This window comes from Kryptolebias marmoratus, linkage group LG23 (genome assembly GCF_001649575.2).
Source record: "Kryptolebias marmoratus isolate JLee-2015 linkage group LG23, ASM164957v2, whole genome shotgun sequence".
Lineage (NCBI taxonomy): Eukaryota > Metazoa > Chordata > Actinopteri > Cyprinodontiformes > Rivulidae > Kryptolebias > Kryptolebias marmoratus.
Window position 1 is genome coordinate 9,266,219 of NC_051452.1, and position 20,158 is coordinate 9,286,376.

Below are 20,158 nucleotides of genomic sequence, written 5' to 3' on the forward strand. Positions count from 1 at the left end.
GTGGGGGTGGGGGGTGGGGGGGGAGTTCCTTATGTTTCTACGCGACGCGGCGTGAATAACACCCATTCACCGAGTCGATTTGCGGGAAGTCGGACTGTAAATGCGATCGTTTCCTCTCTGCGGTGGAAACGCGTTGAACGGACGCATTCAGTCTGCCCTTCTCACTCGGTCCCTTTAATTGCCTCGTTGCACGCCACAGAGGACATTTATTGCACGGCTTATCTTTGTGTCCGGCTAACTTCAGATTTTAGCGTCTCTTATCTGCAGCTGAACGTAATATTCGTTTTGTTTTAGCTTTATTCTATCATCCAGTTGTGTCTGCGAAGAGCAGTTAGAACAGGGGCAGATACAGCTCCATTAGATTTACCGATATTGAGCTAAAACTTGGCGTGGTAGTCGCTGGGAGTCACCCCCAACACGTACTTTGAGCTCAAACGGATCACGTGAAACCTTTGTTTAAAACTTCAACGTGCAAAAGAATGCTGGTTTCATTTGAAGACGCCATTGTTGTTTTTCCTCTTCTGATTTTGCTAAGATGCTGAGACAAAGTCCTCTGATTCCCTGGAGGACAGTTGAGTCCCGTTTAAGCCTGTCCCCCTTTGCGCCTCGCTTCTCTAAGTCATCTTATTTCCTCACACAGGACTTCGGGACGTTTAAAAACCTGCAGCCGACGAGGCTTCTGCCCTCAGATCTGCTCCGCGTCCGTTTCGTTTGTTAAAGACGACTTTTTATTTTCCCCGTTAACTGTCGCCGTCCCATCGGTTTACGCCGTCTCGTCCGCTCGACTCACCCAACCCTAATCCCTTCATACGTCCACACCAAGATTGACTTTCTCACCGGGGGTGACGGGAGCTCTGAGCTCGCCGTCTGACGGCAGGAGGCGAGATGAAGCCTCCCCGCTCTGTCGTTCCAGGATCACCCCGGAGGGTTTCACCGCGTGATTGGACTGCAGCTTGGTGGCGTGCATCACTCCTGTCCGGACCTAACGTGTGTGTGTGTCTCTGTCGAAGGATATCACACTCCAGAGGGGGGAGGGTGACGGGGATCAGGATGACAGATCTGCTTTGTAGACATCATTCGATAACCTAGCAGCAGTCGGGGCTTATGATAAATAAGCGACAAGTCCCCTGCCATGCTTTGCTCCCACACACACACGGTCTTTAACTCGGATGTGCAGCGGTTGACATGTCAGATGGATGTGCCTTTGTGCCGCCTGCTCTCTGGGGAGTAAATATAAACGACAAATATGAAAGAAAAATGAGAAAGGAGGCCGGGACTCTTTTTTTTTTTTTTTTTTTTTGTTTCACAGAAAGGAAGCAATAAAGTCACAGCTGTTTGGATTATTACCTCCCGCTGCAGGCGATGATGTTTTTGCCCGTGTCCTCTCCATGTGTCCTGGTGTCTGTGATATGTGGAGTCCTTCGGTCAGAATGGGTTCTTTGCAAGAAATGCATTTTAAAAGTTTAACCATCTAATAATCTGGGCAGCGACTGGTGTCGACACGTTTCCGTGTCGACACGCGCTCATCGTTTTGAATCAGAGCTTTGATCCGAGCTGGCCGTGTTTGTTTATGAGTAATAAAGCGTGGCGCGCGTTCTGCCACGTCGCAGTGGTAGTTTGCATATGTGTGCGAAGCGCCGCGGATACGGTTTAAGTCTCCGAAGTGTTGTAATTTCTCGGAGAGGCGGAAAAACTGGCTGTGTGGGTTTATGGCTTTTCTGGAGCTGCAACAGTAGCTTTTGTCAGGCCTCATTCATCATCATCATCATCGTCTGCAGAGACCTGCCCAGTGCATGTGTTTAAAATCCCTCGATCCCTGCTCAATCTGCTGGCTTTTACACACTGAACCCGTGCTGCTGTACGAGCTCACAAGGGCCGCATCAAACTGTTTATACAGATATGAGAGTTCATGCTAATTAATTCATGTTTATTAGAGATAAATCTGCACATGAGATGATTAGAGTCTGACTGAAATAAGCATTTCATCAGATTTGTGCATGTAATATCGTCCCTATGTCCTCTTTTCTGGAATTGTTAGCGAAGGTTAGCACGGCTTGACGAGAGGCATTCACGATGCCATCTGCTGTCGAAGTCCAATATGTTTTGTTTATTTCTGTGGAGAAGTTGTGGAAAAATATGGGCTGACTTCATTTTCAGGCCGAAGAACTGAAGCGGCGTTATGTAATGGTTGGCATTTGGTTTCTCATTCCTGCGGTCAAAAAGGAGGTTTGACTTTTTCCTTTCAGCTCCATCTCCTCTCTGCAGCGAGTCTCCGATCCTGCAGCTGAAATCCGCATCCTCTGATGATGCCTTCGTTCGTCTGCCCTCTCAGGATCGAGAGGGAGCGGGAATCTCTCTCCCCCCCCCCGTCCGCTGAGGTGTGTTTGTGCACGCGGAGCTACGTGGAAGCACTCGAACCTGCCCCCGAGCTCAAATGCGGGACCGCAGACGGCGAGACAAAGGAACTGATTGCTCGTCCCCGATGGAGAGACGCTTCCTCGGATCGTCTGTAAACGAGTGCAGGAAGCAAGTGAAAAGGGCCCCAGTGAAGGACGGAATGGAGACAGAGTGTTTCTCTCACTGGGGCGGGAAAAAGAGACGCGCATCCGTCTCCCACAGAAGCCAGTGAATAAGCAAACACTAGCTGCTCCGCTTGGCTGCAGATCCCCTCCCTTCTTTTTGAACTGCGGTGAATGAGGTCCCTGATGAGGAGGTTCAGCGGTGTCAGAGCTGGGCCTCTTTCAGGGGAACCACTGCCCCCACCCCCCCGACTCACAGAAAACCACCGCACCGATTCAACTCTTGTTGTGGGTTCCAGGCGGTGGGTTGCAGCCGCAAGGTGGGCTTGTGGCGAAGCTTTCACTGCTGTTCGTAGAAGCTTCTTCATTAATATTATTATCATCGCTCGCCGGTTAAAGGCTTGTCCGTCTGTTACCAAAATATCTCATGGACCACTGGATTCATTCCAAGATTGATGGTAGCAAACACAGAAACGGCTATAAGTCAGTCAGGTTTGCAGATATTGAGCTCAAATTTGATTCTGCTCGTAGCCAAGAGTCATTCCCAGCACATACTCTGAGCGCAACTTCTTCCAATATATATTCTTATTTGTTTTCTCAAAGTGCCACTCAAGGAGCCACATCAGGTCCTAGGACTTATGAGGCTGTGTGGTTTCTGCTGCTGTAAATCTTCCCTCGATGACGGAGGAGGGTGTTTACTTTGTGCCTGACGCGGCCGATAAAGACTCCAGTGAAGTGAGGGTTTCTTCACGGAGTCTCACCCACCTCCCAGAAGATTAAAATACGACCGGTGACGGCTGCAGTTTCTGGCCCAGGATTGGCAGTCGTTCCCAGCTTGATGCCAAAGAAATGAAGCTGGGAAGCTGAACGTTTTTTGGAAGCGATTCGGCTGATGAGCCGCTCCCGAAGTGGGAGTCTGGCAAACCTAAAGCCCCACAAGTGGCTGCTTATCACACTGTTTGAGAGTCAGTTTCTCAGTTTTCGGGACCAGTCCTTAAGTGTTGTTGTTTTCCAGAGAACTTGCCGTCAGTCAGTGGTGTCTCCCCCCTCCTGAGTTCATTCTCTCACAAACGAGCAGAGGAATGTCGACTGACCTGCGATGTTTTGGGAGGAAAAGTAGTTTCGGCTTTCACTTCGTGGCCCTCAAGAGCTTTTTTTTTTCCCCCTCCTCAGTGTTTACATTGAAAAACGTGCTTCCTTTCTCTCGGATGACGAGCCCCTTCATTTAGTCCAGATTGTTCATCATCATTAAATCTAAATCAGCAACATCAAGCTGGATTCTCATTTCCACCTTCAGCTGAGAAGTTCCTTAATGGTTCTTCTTCCTGGTTATTTATGTGGGATTTGTCTCATTTTCACATGGATTATGTGTGCTTTGCAGCTGTAAAACACGTCTGCTTCCATATTTTTGTCAAATCAGATCGTAGTACCGCTGAGCCCAGTTTGATTGGTTTCTGCTCCTCACACCCTTTCATGATTTGCAAATCATCTGTTTTAGCAACATGCACGCACACGGAGAGAAACACGTGCCGCTCTTCTAATCTACGGTTTGTTTGCTGTGTGATTAAAACCTCCACAGGCTGCTCGTTTTAACGTACGGGCGGCGAGGTGAGGAGCTCCAGGAGCGTTTTGGAAACAAAGCCTCAGTGTTTCACGGAGCTTATTATCAACACACCCACCATTAAACGACACAGAACGCTAATTGCCTTTTTTTTTTTTGTTAACGTTTCAGAATAATGCACTCGTTCCCCCTTTTCTCTTCGGTCTCAGTCTGTCTCGGGTGTCTTGTAGCACCGACACACATTCTGCGTCAGACAGCGTCGTCTTTAAAGCAGCCTGCCGGCATTTTCTTCAACCCCCATTAACCGTGCCGCAGGCCTGATTTCCCAAAGCTATGAGCTTGCGTTTTTTTTCTCTTTCTAAACAGTCCAATTAGGCGTACGTGTGGCTCTCGAGTCCTTTCCTTGAGGACAGTGAGGAGGAACTCCGTTTTGACGTATTTCCAGTGGATCAAGCGGTTTGACCTAATCTGAGCGTGAGGATGTGATTGGTGGACAGCAGGAAGGGAGGAAGCCTCAACCAGCTGTTCTGTTTGGGTTTTTTTTTTCTGTCATATCCAGACCAACAGCAAGGCTTAAATAAAGGTCGAAACTGAATTCAGGACAAACGTTACAATTTTTACAAATTTGCTGACATCTGTATTTATCTTCTTTTTAATCTACCACCAACTAAAACAACAAAAATGTATTTTTACCTGTATTTGGTTCTTTGTCTTGTTAGCAAAATATTAATTGAACCACTGGACGGATTTTGTTGGAACTCCTAAAAACCAGTGGATGTTCATCTACAATGGATGAACTTGTGGAGTTGGACGTTTTGGCCATCTTGAGTCTTCTTAATTGACGTGAGCAGACGCAAAAACGACCCTTACCTCGTTCAGTCCTACAGATACAGGCGCAAACTTTGGCGTGGTAGTAGCTTAGGGTCACACCTGACACACGCTCCAAGTGCTGACTGATAACGGCAGTCATTACGACTGGAGTCAACCCGGTCTTTTAGCAAAACGTCTCCTTATCTGGTTGGATTTGACTGACGCGCTCAGGAAGTAACCATTGGAGGGACATCTGCAACCCATTAACCTCTGGAGTCAACCCGATTCAAGATGGCTGCCACGGCTAATTTACCTTAGCTAACACAGACAAGTCTGTGACTTAGTCAGGTTTTACAAAAGTTGTAGCAGCTGAGAGTGATGGTGTAAGATAATATAACTTTGTTACGGTTAAGATTTATCCAAAACGGCCTTAACTGTCATTTCTCAAGGCAGCGGTTTTTATCCGTTACTTCAGGAAATGCTGTTTTATTTTGCTCTGTTTGTACAGTTATAGTAACTCTCAGCTTCTTTGGATCATTGTTGTGTATAAGATCTGTGGAAACTAACCATTAATGCTTTGACTTTCTTTTACTGAGTTATCAAAAGGCTGTAATGTAACCTGATGCGACAGCAGAGCAGACAGGGCCTTCGAGATTACGTAACACACATCTGGAATAATTGTGATTTTTAAATTTTTTATTTTTAAAAGGCCATGGTGCTTAAAGTGTCCATCGTTTGACATTTTCTCCGCTCTGACAGGAGCTGAGCAGTTGCCGGGTGAACGGCGCCCAGCGGGGACGGGGGAACATCGGCGGGGAGTCTTTGTGATCCGTCTCCTCGCCTGACAAGCAATTCAGCCGCTTTAGGCAGCGACAAATAAAGCAGCGCCATCATTTCCAGCACAGTTACTCCAGCAAAAAAAACAAAAAAACACTCCTAGTACTGATTTTCTGCAGTGTTATCGTGGGTTGTTACAGGAAAAAATGCAAAAAATCCAATTCCTTGAAGGAATGAATACTGCTCGCTCAGTTTTAAAGATATCGTGCGATTCAATAGTTCTTTAAGTACCATATTTTCTTGACTATAGGGCACATTTAAAAGCCTTGCAGCATTAAGGCTCATTTATAGTCGCGCAGGGCTCCATGCACGGCGAGTGGTGAAGGCGTTTATACTTTGACACTTACGTCGGTGCAGTATCCTTCCGTGAGTTTTGAAAAGTTTGATTATCTTTGTGATCTCTCATGAAGGGATCATCTAAATGCTGATACAGGCAAACCAGCTCCGCTAGAGCGCCAAAATCGTCCATTTTGAAAGGAGCACGACACACGTGGTCCGCGCAAAGTTACAAAAATCGGGAGGCAACGATGCGCCTTATAGTCCGGCGTGCCTTATATATGACAAAAAGTTGAAAATGGACCATTCTTTGATGGTGCATCTTATAATCCAGTGCGCCCTATAGTGAGGAAAATACAGTAATAAATGTTGGGGATGATTCTCAGCTGCCATCACACCCAATTTTAGCTCAATATCTAAAAAACCGACAACTTTTAAGTCATTTTTGTGGTTGCTGAGGTCCTTTTTTTGGCTGCAGAAGTTTAAAAGAAAACGTGTGCAGGCTATAAATGTCTTTACTGGTCTGGAGGCAGAAGAAGTCTGAAGTTTCCCCTGAGTGCTGATCGTAAACTCTGTTTTTGTTGATTGATTTGATCAACTGCTGGAATACTCTTTATATTACTCACCACATTCTGCTCGACTCTTTCTCATGTTCCTCACCCTTTTTTTTTTTTTTTTTTGCTTGTTCTTTTCCAGTTAGGTCACTTATTCCACTTTGTTCCCAGACAGATCATCGCAGGAAGCTGAAGGTTGAAACCCAACAGCTTGGAGGTGGTTTTTGTTTTCGGTCCTTTCCTCCCGCGGAGACGTGTCATCCGTCTCACCCGTCTGGTTTCTGTCCCTGTTGACATCAGTCAGCATTTACCTCGTGCCTCTGTCATTCGTTTCACATGCGCGCCCTCCCAAATTTAAGCGATTAAAACGGAAAGCAAACTGGCAGCACGGCAAAGCTTTTCTCACCGAGACAGACGGCCGCGAAAGACGCTGAGCAGAGCGGGAACGGAGGACGGCGGAGCTGACGGTGTTAATTCAGCTGAAAATGACTTCTTTATTCAAAAAAAACCTGCTTATTTCTGATTTAAAGGAACCTTTGTGGAGAAACTGAATGAAGCTAGCATTTCTTAACAGAATACGCCACATTTGACCCTAAGAGGTCAAAGGTGGCGAGGACAGTTTGGTGACGTAGCACGGAATAAGTGATGGTTTAACAAGAACGGTGGAGCAGGACGGGAAGCGTTCGCGTTTGAGCTGGCTAGTGATTTTTGGCGAGGAACAACAGGGGCGTGCGTGGAGTACTTCGGGTTGAGGTTCTCGCTGACCGTAATGGATATTTATGCACTTAGTCGCGGCAGAACTTTATAATTTGTCTTATTTGCCGGTATAAAAAAGGGTCTGAGTCACGTTAAAAGTAAACAGAAAGAGGAAATGGCTTCAGACAGACCTCAGTGGGTGTTTTTTTTAGTTACACGAGCTGACACATAAATGAAGCTTTTTCTCTGTTTGGGTTTTGTTCACATACAAGAAAAGAATCAGCATTTCTTTATGAATCTGTTTCTTTATGAAATGCTGATTGTTTTCCACGTCTGGAGCTGTTTTTGGTGAATTTCCTTCAGGCTCGGGTTTGATAGTGGTTTCCAGATTTCGGCGTAGTTCTCTGATAGATGGCTGGTTGTTTCGACTCCCTGCTCGACCTTCTAATTATCTCCGAAGAGACAGCTGTGGGAAGCTGGACGCTGCCTTTGCAGGTCAGCCAGGAACTATTTTTTCTCAGACTCTAATTCTAAATTTGAGTTAACGCCCCCTGGAATGTTTTATTGTAAACAAATCCAGCAGAGAAGATATCTTAAGTCAAATCCACACAGTCATACCCACAGTTTTCTTTTTTTTTTTTTCTTTTTAATTTTTTGGCTGGTTAAGAAAGCGTCATTGATGAATGTTTGCTGAAAGCAGCGTTTGTGGTCCGACGTGAAAGGACCTCAGTCTTGGGCTCTGCTGGGACCGATCCACATCCCGAAAGCTGGAGGAAGTCAACACACGTGCAGGCCAAATGTTTTTACATTTAAAAAAAAGTCCAAATAAAAACAGTATCATGTTTTACCTTTGTCATATGATCACTTCCTGTCTTGAAAGTCTTTCCAAGATGAAGGAGGACCTGAAATCTGGCTTCTCCGCTGTTCTTTAAAGCTTAAGAAGTCCATATTTACACCCCCATCTGAATTATTGACCTATATATAAATATTTGTACATGTAAGCAGTTTCAAAGTTGTTTAAGAATTGCAGAAATCTACTTTGGTCTTTGCTCCACTTGGACTAGCTGTTAGCTCATGTAGTGCGTAGCTCACCTAGCCATTGGCTCATCTGTTAGCTCATATATTTGTTAGCTCACCTATCCATTGGCTCAGCTATCCATTAACTCATCTAGCTAACAGCTCATTTGTCCGTTATCTCATTTATCTATCTCATTTAGCAGTTGGCTCATTTAGTAGTTAGTTCATTTATCTGTTAGCTCATTTAGCTGTTAACTCATTTAGCAGTTGGCTCATTTAGTAGTTAGTTCATTTAGCTGTTAGGTCATTTAGCAGTTAGCTCATCTATCTGTTTGCTCATTTAGCAGTTAGCTCATTTAGCAGTTAGCTCATTTAGTAGTTAGCTCATCTATCTGTTTGCTCATTTAGCAGTTAGCTCATTTAGCAGTTAGCTCATTTAGTAGTTAGTTCATTTAGCTGTTAGCTCATTTAGCAGTTAGCTCATCTATCTGTTAGCTCATTTAGCAGTTAGCTCATTTAGCAGTTAGCTCATCTATCTGTTAGCTCATTTAGCAGTTAGCTCATCTATCTGTTAGCTCATTTAGCAGTTAGCTCATCTATCTGTTAACTCATTTAGCAGTTAGCTCATTTAGCAGTTAGCTCATTTAGCAGTTAGCTCATTTAGCAGTTAGCTCATTTAGCAGTTAGCTCATCTAGCAGTTAGCTCATCTAGCAGTTCGCTCATTTAGCAGTTAGCTCATCTATCTGTTAGCTCATTTAGCAGTTAGCTCATCTATCTGTTAGCTTATTTAGCAGTTAGCTCATTTATCTGTTAGCTCATCTGTCTGTAAGCTCATTTAGCAGTTAGCTCATTTATCTGTTAGCTCATCTGTCTGTAAGCTCATTTAGCAGTTAGCTCATTTAGCAGTTAGCTCATTTATCTGTTAGCTCATCTGTCTGTAAGCTCATTTAGCAGTTAGCTCACTTAGCAGTTAGCTCATTTAGCAGTTAGCTCATTTATCTGTTAGCTCATCTGTCTGTAAGCTCATTTAGCTTTTAGCTCACTTAGCAGTTAGCTCATTTAGCTTTTAGCTCATTTAGCAGTTAGCTCATTTAGCAGTTAGTTCATTTATCTGTTAGCTCATTTAACAGTTAGTTTGTCAGTCAAGTCAGAATGAATCTTTATTTCTTAGTTAATAGTGGTTTTGACTTTGTAACTTTCCAGCCCTCTAGTTTACCTTCAAACCACTAATCGGTTCGTGCCTATCCAAAATTTATTTTATTATCACACTAGCATGGTATGAGGTTCCAAAAAGTGTCACAAAAGGAATAGAAAAGTAGATTTTTCCTAAGACGCCTTTTATAAAATGATAAGTGATCGATGAGTCTGAGAAGAATCCTTGAGTTTTTATCTTGGATCTGTTGGCATTTCTTTTTAAATTCCCTCGTTGGTTCCCACACGTGAAACCATTAAGTGCAAGCATAAAAGCATGCAGATGTACAAGTAAACCAAAGAAATAAAAAATAAAAACAAAACTGCACAGTAGGCAAAAGGTGGAATTTGATATTGCAAAATGTTCCCGGAGCCTAAACTGTTGATGCGGACTCATCTACTGGCAGTTTCCTCTGCAGCTGCAGCTGAGAGGTCTGTTTTACTCCCACCTCACATTTATGCAACTTTAATAAAAGTTTGCCAGCTTCTGTGTGTGTGTGTGTGTCCTCGCCTGCTTGTGAACCTTACTTTCCTCACATTTCAGCACTTCAGCTCTCACCTTTTCACCAGAGCTTTTTGTTTTTTCTTTTCTTTTCTTCTCTCTTTCCTCCCACGCTGTTTTAGATTACGTTCAGGGGTTTTTGTCTTCTAACTGGCGTCTCGCTGCGTGGACAGAAAACTAACCGCAACCAGCTTCTTTGGAACAAAGTCGGGGCTTTAAAGCAGCTTCGCTTCGGACTGGTTGAAGAAAAAAAAAAAACCCAACAACCTTGAAGACGTTCGTCTGCACGGCTGCACGGTAGATCCGGCCCGTCTGGTTTGTGGAACTTGTTTTCATAGCTGGAATCGATTATATTTAAAGATATTCTCTCTTGCATTCCAGTGTGGCCCGTTACTTATCTCCCCCCGTGCAGGCACACGAGCTTTCTTTAGTTACTGGAGAAGGGTTTGCTGATCTTGGAGGAAATTGCTTTTGCCCGAAACGTGATTTAAGAATGCAGCCTGTTCAGACGGGCCGGTTCCAGACGATTCAAAGTCTCGTTTCAAGCGACAACGTTTTGTTTTTTTTTGTCTTTAATGAAACTTGCAGATCTTGCAAGCAGGAAAGCAACCAGGAAAGGAAAACAGGGTCAAGAAAATGGATGAAACTTGCAGAAAGTAACCATTGAATGCTCTTGGAGGCAATTCCAGACGGCTGCCGCAATGAATCGACCGTGGCAAAGCGATAATGGCTACAACTGGGTCATTTTTACAGATATTGGGCTCAAATTTGGTGTTGTAATAGCTGAGAGTCATCCCCAACACAACAGCAGATCATGGAGGATGATATTCATTCCATGAAGGACTGCCAGGATTTTAACGCTACATCTTTGTGCCTTTTCGGGTCACAAGTCCAACGTTGTTCCGCTCTGCAGGAACCTGGAACTTGTGCTGTTGAAGTTGGACGTTTCTCTGAGGAGATTCCGTGCAAGCTTTTGCATGAAGGGAAAATAAAAAGGCACAGAGGCCGTTTCATGAGGAAGAGGGAAGGGGGGGCTGCGAACGCCACATGTTATCCATGTCAGGCTTAGAAGATCAATCCGTGCTCAAAAGGAAACAATAAAGCGTGATTTCTTCTTTGTCAGGTTTCCTGTTTGCCCAGTTTCTCCTCTTTAAACCAAGATTAACCGACCTAAACCTGGACGTCCAAGCTTCAAACTGGCGTAAACTCTAAGATGTGTCCAGTTATCCTTCGGCGACTGGACCAATAGAAGCCTTCAGCTTGTGTCCATGTGCAGGAAATATGCGTTCGCATGTGTTTTTTTTTTTTGGGCGTGTGGGTGGATGAACAGTGTGTGGGTGTGTCCCTACAGATTGAACACACACTCGCATGCAGGAGCCAGATGGTGGCAGACGGCATGGGGTTTTAGCAAATTTGAAGCAAAAAGTTTTAGTTCCTGTCAGTCAGGATGAATTGCGCTGCTCCTTCTGACTGTTTAACTTCTTTAATGGAGTCAGTGGCTGACGTGAATTGAAATGCAGATATTAAAAAGGTAATGTGGTGCAAAATGAGCACAAATCAATCATAACAGCTAAATATATAATGTAAAGGTGTGTATTTGATCTAATGTAACATATAATGTGTTAGGGGTGCCATAGTCGATTAAAAAAAAACCCATTATTTTAAATAATCATAATTATTTTTAAACTTAAAGGTAGGTGAGGTCAGATTTCTTTGTTTTACGAGGCATTATGAAAAAGAATCCTCTTTGAATAAATGAGTGATGAAAGCTGAATATATATGCAGACATTAATGAAGCTGAATGGGGAAAGGAGTGTCTTAAAACCCAAAAACAACCTTTTTCTACAAGGTTGAGGTCACTGCGGTAACCTATATTCCTCCGGTCATGTTGACTATCTGGCATTCCAGACTCTTATCAGCGTTTACAGTAAAAATGGACTAAATGGATCCTCTTTCATGAAATATAGGATTGTCCCAAATTGCAAAAGTATTGAAAGACAGCTGGGAATGCACATGCCTAAGTGTATACCCCAAGGACTTTATGGTTTATTTAAAAAAATCCAACTTTAACTGACTTTGGACCCTGAAGTAAAATGGCTGCGCTTTCAGCAAAAACAGTCTTGTGTTGTGCTGGAGAAGTTGACTAAATTAACCTTTAATGGACTTTCTGGGACATTAAGAAGCCCAATAAACACTTCAATGCTTCTTTTTTACTCTTATCCATATTGTGTATTATCATTTTTAATGGTTTTTATGTGAGTGTATTTGGATAAATTTGTTCAAAAACAAAGAAAAAATGTTTAGTCCCATTCAGACTCAACATGATGTCCTCTGTAACGTTTTATCGTCTCTGATTGGTGTTATTTAGCCCAAAGTGATGAAGAGTAAATGACCCCAGCTGGTGATTTTGGGTCTGGTTTCACATCTGTGTTTATTCCAGCTCAGCTTTTAGCTTTTTTTATTCTCGTGATGCCTGCGTTGTTTTTATTTCAGTCTAATTTCGTTCCTTCTCCTCCTCCAGCAACGCTCGTCTGGCAAAGTGCTGTTTAACCTGGTTTGTGTCCACCTCAACCTGACCGAAGGGGACTATTTTGGGCTGGAGTACCAGGACCACCGAAAGATGACGGTAAGAGACTGCATCAGCAGAGGTTGCTGTTGTTGTTGTTGGCGGGCAGCCTTTAAGACGCCGTTTTCCGTTTCCCCCCCCCTGCAGGTGTGGCTGGATCTCCTGAAGCCGACGCTGCGGCAGATCAGACGTAAGCAGCTCTTGGACGGTTTTTGTTTTCTTACGTATCTCCTCCGCCTCCTGTCCTCTTCTGTCTTTAAATGTGTCCTTGTCGTTTCTCTCCTCCAGGGCCTAAGAACACCATCCTCCGTTTCGTGGTGAAGTTCTTCCCCCCTGACCACACGCAGCTCATGGAGGAGCTGACTCAGTAAGTCCCAGAAGCCACACCTATCCGAAGAAGCACCCCCTTAAATTAAAGATGTGTTGGTTTCCTGTCTGGCTCAAGCGCTTATTTTTCTGCAGGCCTTCATGAGGGTTTTTAAAGCATCATTTATGGTTTATAGATGTTTCTAAAAATATCTTGTCGTCTCTTTTGGTGCTTTAAGTTGTTCTCGGTCGGGCACGTTGAGGACTTCAGAGTTTTGTTTAACTCTTGTCAGCTGGGAACCAGACTTGTTAAAGCATTTATTGTCCCAAAGCAGCTAAAAAGAGACGCTGGAATGCTCCCGACTCGTAGTTTTTATTCAACCTGTTTGTTTAGAAAGTGGAAATGATCTGTAGCTGTTTTTGTTTTTTTTCCTCCCCCTGATAATCCAGTGTTTGAGCTCACGTCACCATCCCTCCTCCATGTTACCTAAAGATAAACAACAGAACGATCTGACCTTTGGCATTTTCCCATGATGCCACGGTTCCCATCTGGACTCACTTGAGACGAGTGGCGAATATATTTCCTCTGCTTCGTAAATCTTTACTGTTCGGTGTTGTCTTTCATAACAGAGTCGCTGCTTTAATATTACGACAGGCGGTTGTTTCCATCGCTGGTGTTTGGGCTCGTTTCGTCCACCCTGCGGTGACTCTCGCGTCAAACAGGAAGTGGGCAGGAGGCCTTTTTCCCCCTTTGTTTGGCCTTCTCTGTGTTAATCCCCTCAGTGGACGTTACTGTCAGAAACGGAGCAAAGATGTCGGCAGAAAGATGGTTTTCTTAAGCTGTTTCCAGCAGGATTAAAGTGAGGTGAAACCGATAAACGTGGAGTGCAAGCGTCAACATGCTAAAATTAAAGGTTTATTTGTGTAACAGAGACCAACTTGAGAGCAAATGTTGCTTTTTTCTTTTAACCGTATCGGCTGATTGATCTGCATAAATAACAGAACTGATAATTGACCACTAAAAACACATTTTAATTAAAATTACATGAATATGGTTTAAAGAATCACACAAAAGACACAAAAAAATCTGTAAAATTTCAGACTTAATGCCGATATCTGAGAAATATTTCGATTCTTCATTCAATTTTTGATAATATGCAAAAATGAGAGAATAAACACGTAAACAGCAACAACAAACATGACTTTTTATTCATGTGGTTGTGAATAGACCACAGAAAACGTATAAAAAAGTACAAATAAAAGCTCAACTCAGCGATACTCAAGAAGATTTCTCATACAGCCCATAATTTAAAGAATAAATCACAAATAAACTAATAAAAACTCCTCAAAGTTACATAAATATGGATACAAATGTCATAAAATTTTAAACCGGATTTAAATATTTAAAAAAAATATTCAATACAGTTTTTGATGCTGTGTGTAAAATAAAAAATAAATTGCAAATAGAAAAACAAACAACAATAATATTAATTTTACGCAACCCTGGATAAAAGGAATCACAGAAAAGGTCATTACAGACGCAGTAAAATGTCATCCTTTCACAATATTTAGGGATAAATTTAATCCTCGGTAAGATTTTTGATTCTGCACTTAATTTAACAAAATAAACAGATAAACAACAAAAATAAAACAATAATAATAAAATTACACAAAGAAATCACAATAAACTTATAAAAACTACATTTTTAAACTTGATCCTGATATTAAAGAGAATACTTAATATGAAGTATTACTATTTTTAACAAAAAACTCCCAGTTTATTGCAGCGTATAATTATAATTAAGAAAGAAAGAAAGAAAGAAAAGTCCTCATTTTAGGGAAAATACTCCAGATGATTTTTGATCCAACGCAGAGAAAAAAGAGGATTTAAGAAGCAAAATCAGTTTAATGAGCTCGTTTTTAACAACAATAAATGAAGAAAGAAGCCCTGAGACAAACGCATCGATGCTGGCGTTAATGTGAACATAAATAAATAATTATTTTCATGAATATGATTTTTTTGAAGCCCAGCTTTATTTTAAAATGACCCGCCTTTTTTTTTTTTTTTTAGCTTTAAACAACCCGATCACAGAAGGCTCGTTAACTTCATCGTTCCTTTTGTAAAATTAAATCAGATATTTTTACCTCAATTTTTTAAAAGACGATAAGAAATCTCAAGAGTATTGCCCAATTTCTGAGTGATGTTTATCGCTTTGACGCCAGCGATGTTGCGCCGCTTTCTTTGCTTTCTGTCGATTTTCATTCCCGGGAGAGAAAGGGGGGGGGGAGGTTGTTTTATCTTCCAAGTAAGAACCCTCCGATAAGCTTTGTTGTTTTTCCCTCCGCAGGTACCTGTTTGCCCTGCAGATTAAGCGCGACCTGGCCTGCGGGCGCCTCATCTGCAACGACACCAGCGCCGCCCTCATGGTTTCCCACATCATTCAGTGTGAGTGCAGCTTCGGAAACCTCCCGCTCCGGCGACAACCCGCAGCCGTCCTCCTCCTCCTCCTTGTGTCGTTAGCTTTAACTCGTTTAAAGAAAGGTCGGTGTGAGCAAACCGTGTCTGTGTGGATCCCTTCACATTCAAGCCGAACATGTTGGGATTTCCACGTGAGAGCCACATTCTGGGAAATGTTATCTGGAAAGGATTGCTTGTGGGGAGGGCTGATCGTAAATCACACGCGACTAAAAAAAAAATTTAAAAAATGCCCTTTGGGGATATTTCAGCAGCAGTTGCTGGAAGGCGTGTGCTGCCGGCTCGGATTTGAAGCCCCCCGTGAAATCGAGCTCCATCTTTGAGAGCTTAAATGTTCCATGCTTTTCTCTTCTCTCTGTATGCCGCACACAATTGACACGTTGATGCAAAAAGGCTGTTTTTCCAGGGAATATTTAATCATATCTAAAAATCCGAAAATAAATAAATCTGAAATTTACCACAATATGAGCCGAACAAAAGGTTTGACTTCTGATCAGAAAGGCATCTTCTACTGGATCTAATCATTACATCGTGCAATAAAGCCAGTTTAGCTGAAATATTACCCCATAAACAACAGTATGTTCAGTATTTAACAAGATCTTATTATGATTCGAGGTTTTCTGTTTTATTTTGTGTTATTTTGGATTTTTGTGGAAGTTGTTAAATCACTTCTGATCCTGAATCGCCCGTTTATGTTCCAAACTTTAGATCATTATCGCGGTGATTGCTTAATATGTATTTTGGTGTACCTCAAACAAAAGAAAGGCGTGTCTTTCCTTTGAAGTTTGAACTAAGACGCCGTTTTGCTGTTTGCCCAGCAGACGAGTGAACACACACGGAGGGAAAAAAACAAAACAAAACAGGATTCTGTCCGGTTTTCAAAATAAAACATAAAAAATTCAACCACATTTTTAAAATATGGACTCCGCCTGAGCGAGAGGATCCATCCATCCTGGCAGGAAGTGTCCAACATGGATCCTGATCCCCGGTTTATGTTGCCGGAGGTCCGGATTGTTGGTTCCCACCCGTCTTTCCAGCTGTGCGCGCCGATGCTCCTTTTTTATTCTCACCCAGCAGCACCGCCGGATCGGAGCATCTTTTTTGCAGCCCATCAGCCTGACTGCGTGCAGAGCGGAGGGTTTTATGGATTTAATTTACTCTTCCAGACGGCAGCGGGGCTCAAAACGGCATAATGGGGGGGGGGGTCACGGCAACCGTCAGCGCTTGCCGTATCTGCGTGACTGCAGGCGGGGCCGTTGAACAGATGGGGACAATAAAAAGCAACTTTTTAAACATAGTTTTTTTTTTATTCTCGCTGCCGCCTGATGTTCATCTTTTCCTCCTTTCCGTCCAAAAATAAATGTTTCGCTTTTTGTCCCCCCCCCCCAGCTGAGATCGGGGACTTCGAGGAGACGCAGAGCTGGCAGCACCTCCTGCACAACAAGTACCTGCCCGACCAGGACGCCCTCCGGGACAAGATCGTGGACTGCCACCGCAAGCACGCGTGAGTCGAGGCGCCCGGAACGTCGACGGATATCTGCTGGAGCCCAGAGTTTTCAATTAAAAACGATACCGAACTCTTCATATTTAAAGGCGTTCCTGCCCAGAATTTCGGGGAATTTTTATGAGGAATATGCGACGCTTTAAAAAGACTCTTCACTTCCAGGGTTGGAGGGAGTATTTTGAGCGAAGTCTTTCTATTTCCTGGCGTGATTTGAGTAAAAACCACAAGTCGTGCAGCAACGAGAGACACACTGGGTGAAAGAAGACAAGAATCCCTGCTTTTTGATGTTTAATTTCTACATGTACCAAAAAAAAAACCATGGAAGTAAGACGAGTTTGAGCGTTAAGAAGAGCTGTCAGTTGAACGTATCGTGAAGAAATCTCTACAAATCATAAACTTTAAAATGCAATTATATAAAAAACTATCTGTGACCCGTTTAAACTTCAATTTGACAAGTTAATTTACTGAAAACGCCCCGTCATGTGAACCAAATCTGAGCTTTAATCTGCTTTTAGTTGTCAAGAGATCGTTTCTTTCATAAACACAGAGATATTTATCTGCTTTTTTTCACTTGCAAACAGGGACGCAGTTATTATCCCAACCCTGGTGCGTTCCCACACGGCTTAAATCTCCTGCAGCTGAAATGTTTTTCTTCTTTTCTGTCGCTACATGCGTAATAAACGCATTTCCGTATTTCCTGGGGCCTTAGATCGCCCTAAAAACTCTCCACTGACCGCAGATAAAAGCTGGAAAACAAACCGTTGGCTCGCTGAGCGCCACACTCCCGACGCCGCGGTCCTCCAGCGCAGGAAGGAAGTGCCTAATTCAGCAGCTTGTACAGGAAACAGGAAGCTATTTTCAGATTTTGCGAGGAAACAAACGTCTTTTGTGGCGGGTTTCTTTCCTCCCAGTCGCTCGGTCTGATCCCGGAGTGTATTTTAAGATTTATCTCAAGCTTTATCTCCATTCTAACCCATAAAGAGGCTTTCCAGGTCCGTTAAATCGTTAAATTTCAACTTTTACTGATCGGATCCTTTCTTCTGCAGTGGGCAGACTCCGGCAGAGTCCGACTACCAGCTGCTGGAGATCGCTCGGCGCCTAGAGATGTACGGCGTCCGCCTGCACCCGGCGAAGGACCGGGAGGGCACCAAGCTCAGCCTGGCTGTGGCGCACACCGGGGTCCTGGTTTTTCAGGTAGACCCCGTTCATCAAACGTCAAAGAATGGCTTCGAAACGCATCGATAGCGGGTTTTATTTAGCTGAAACCCTTTTAAAATCTCCCAAACATGGAAAATAACAGTTCACTTTGTGGGTTTTTGTTTTGTGCCTCGCTGATGAAAACACGCCTCTGAGCTTTCACTCCTTGTGGTTGGAGGTGCCTGAAATTATTTGTCTAAAACGTAAATGGTTCTGGAGTCTTCCCAAGGCTCAAATACAGGGTTGAACTGGCTGGTATGAGCTGTAAAATTCCTGGAATATTTTCTTTGTAGGAGGAGGGAGGGATGGGGGGGGCGGCAAGGAAGAAGAGAGAGAGAGACTCTTGTATTATCTCGGTCTGCTCAGCCAATAATAAAGGGAATAACTTGAGTAAAAATGTGAAGACTCGGGCTCAGACGAGGATTGGAGTGGAAATAAAGTCGCTGCAGCATCTGTTTGTGGTCTGATACAGAATATGCCTTCTGTTTGAAACTAAATGCAAGATTTATCCCTTTTTGCTCTGATTTTATCCCCGGGTTTTGCTGCTCTCTGTTTAAGCTCTTCCTTTTTCAGGGCGTTTGCAGGATAAACAGATGATCGCGGTTTTGTTTTCAGGGCTACACGAAAATTAACGCCTTCAACTGGGCCAAGATCCGCAAGCTGAGCTTCAAGCGTAAAAGGTTCCTGATCAAGCTGAGGTCCGACCCCGCCGTNCCCCCCCCCCCCCCCCGCCCGGCCGTCCTCTGCCCCCCGTGTCCCCCCCCCCCCAGCAGAACTCGCATCACGACACGCTGGAGTTCGCCATGGCCAGCAGGGACTGCTGCAAGGTGTTCTGGAAGATCTGCGTGGAGTACCACGCCTTCTTCAGGCTCTTCGAGGAGCCCAAGCCCAAACCCAAACCCATCCTGTTCACCAGGGGGTCCTCATTCCGCTTCAGGTGAGCCACGATTAAAAACATTAAACTTTAAAGCCACATCTGAGCTTCGTTCCCATTTTTTTAAAAATTTACAACGAATTTAAAGTTTCAAAAACAACCTGGCGTTGATCGTTTTCCATCTGTGCTTGGTTCTTGAGATTTGTGTCACAAACTGGCGCCCAAAGAAAGTGTTTTTGGCGAGTAAAACAAAAAACTCAGACATCCAGCTCATATATATTTGCTTCAGTTCACGTTTTGGTGAACAAAACAATTTCTTTTACCCTGAATCTGAAGTTTAATCAACTTTAAAACAAAACGTCATCCAGTCTTTTATTAAACAATACACTTTAGGCACAAAACTTTTGTTTTATTATATAGATTTTCAAAACGTATCACATTTTAATTTAGAGTAGATTTACAAGCCTAATTCGTCTAACTTAAACCACCTGAATATGGTGTAAAATAAACAAAAATCAGACTTTTTTATTTGTTTTATTTATTTTCAGTTGGACTTTTAAGATTTTCTAAATCTTTTTGTTGTGTTTTTCGTCCATTTTTGGGGTCTAAATACAAATATTTCCCATAATTTCAAGGAGAGGATCTTAAAACTGGGAAGATTTCAAATCTAATCTGCTGATAAAGTGGTTTTAAAGAATAATCCCTGACATGACTTTAAATTCAGGAAAAAATGAGTCCTGTTTGACTCGGCTTGAAATGATGATTTTTTTTTTACCTCGTTTCGTTCTTCCTGCAGCGGCCGAACCCAGAAGCAGGTCATCGACCACATGAAAGACTCGGAGCTCAAGAAGGTTCCCTTCGAGAGGTGAAATCGTCTGCAGTCGAAGCTCGAGGCAGCCCTCGCTGTAGCGGCAGTAATCAGATTTCTCCGTTGCTTAGCCGATTAGCTGGTTTAACCCCGCGTTGCCTTCCTCTCCTCGCAGGAAGCACAGTAAGATTCTGTCCAACAGCAGCGCGTCGCCTCAGTCATCTTCCTTCAGGTCACAAGTGCCAAAAGAGGTAATGTAGTCCTGGACAGCCGCTGGCTCGTCGTTCGTGTTTATAGGCTGCCTATTACCACGAATAGGGTGTGTCTGTCTGTGTTTTTTAGTAAACCACTGAAACTCTCACATCGACAACGAATTAACCACATTTATTATAAGATGCCAGTTAGGAAATACTGTCTATCTAAGAAGGCGGCAGATTGCGTCAACAGTGGGAAGAAACCTCCA

The 20,158-nt window shown here is 43.4% G+C and overlaps 1 protein-coding gene across 3 annotated transcripts in view; it reads left to right on the forward strand.

Moving 5' to 3' along the window:
• The window catches only part of farp1 (FERM, RhoGEF (ARHGEF) and pleckstrin domain protein 1 (chondrocyte-derived)), a 49,102-nt gene that overhangs the window by 12,469 nt on the left and 16,475 nt on the right, over nucleotides 1-20,158 (forward strand). For 2 of the 3 annotated variants that reach the window (XM_017431623.3, XM_017431625.3), the window contains exons 3-12: nucleotides 12,486-12,590; nucleotides 12,678-12,720; nucleotides 12,819-12,897; nucleotides 15,185-15,282; nucleotides 16,702-16,816; nucleotides 17,863-18,010; nucleotides 18,629-18,724; nucleotides 18,784-18,950; nucleotides 19,684-19,752; nucleotides 19,871-19,946. In XM_017431623.3, coding sequence (XP_017287112.1) covers nucleotides 12,486-12,590; nucleotides 12,678-12,720; nucleotides 12,819-12,897; nucleotides 15,185-15,282; nucleotides 16,702-16,816; nucleotides 17,863-18,010; nucleotides 18,629-18,724; nucleotides 18,784-18,950; nucleotides 19,684-19,752; nucleotides 19,871-19,946 — 996 coding nt within the window. The remainder of the gene's footprint in view (nucleotides 1-12,485; nucleotides 12,591-12,677; nucleotides 12,721-12,818; nucleotides 12,898-15,184; nucleotides 15,283-16,701; nucleotides 16,817-17,862; nucleotides 18,011-18,628; nucleotides 18,725-18,783; nucleotides 18,951-19,683; nucleotides 19,753-19,870; nucleotides 19,947-20,158) is intronic. The other variant, XM_017431624.3, reaches the window with a different exon arrangement.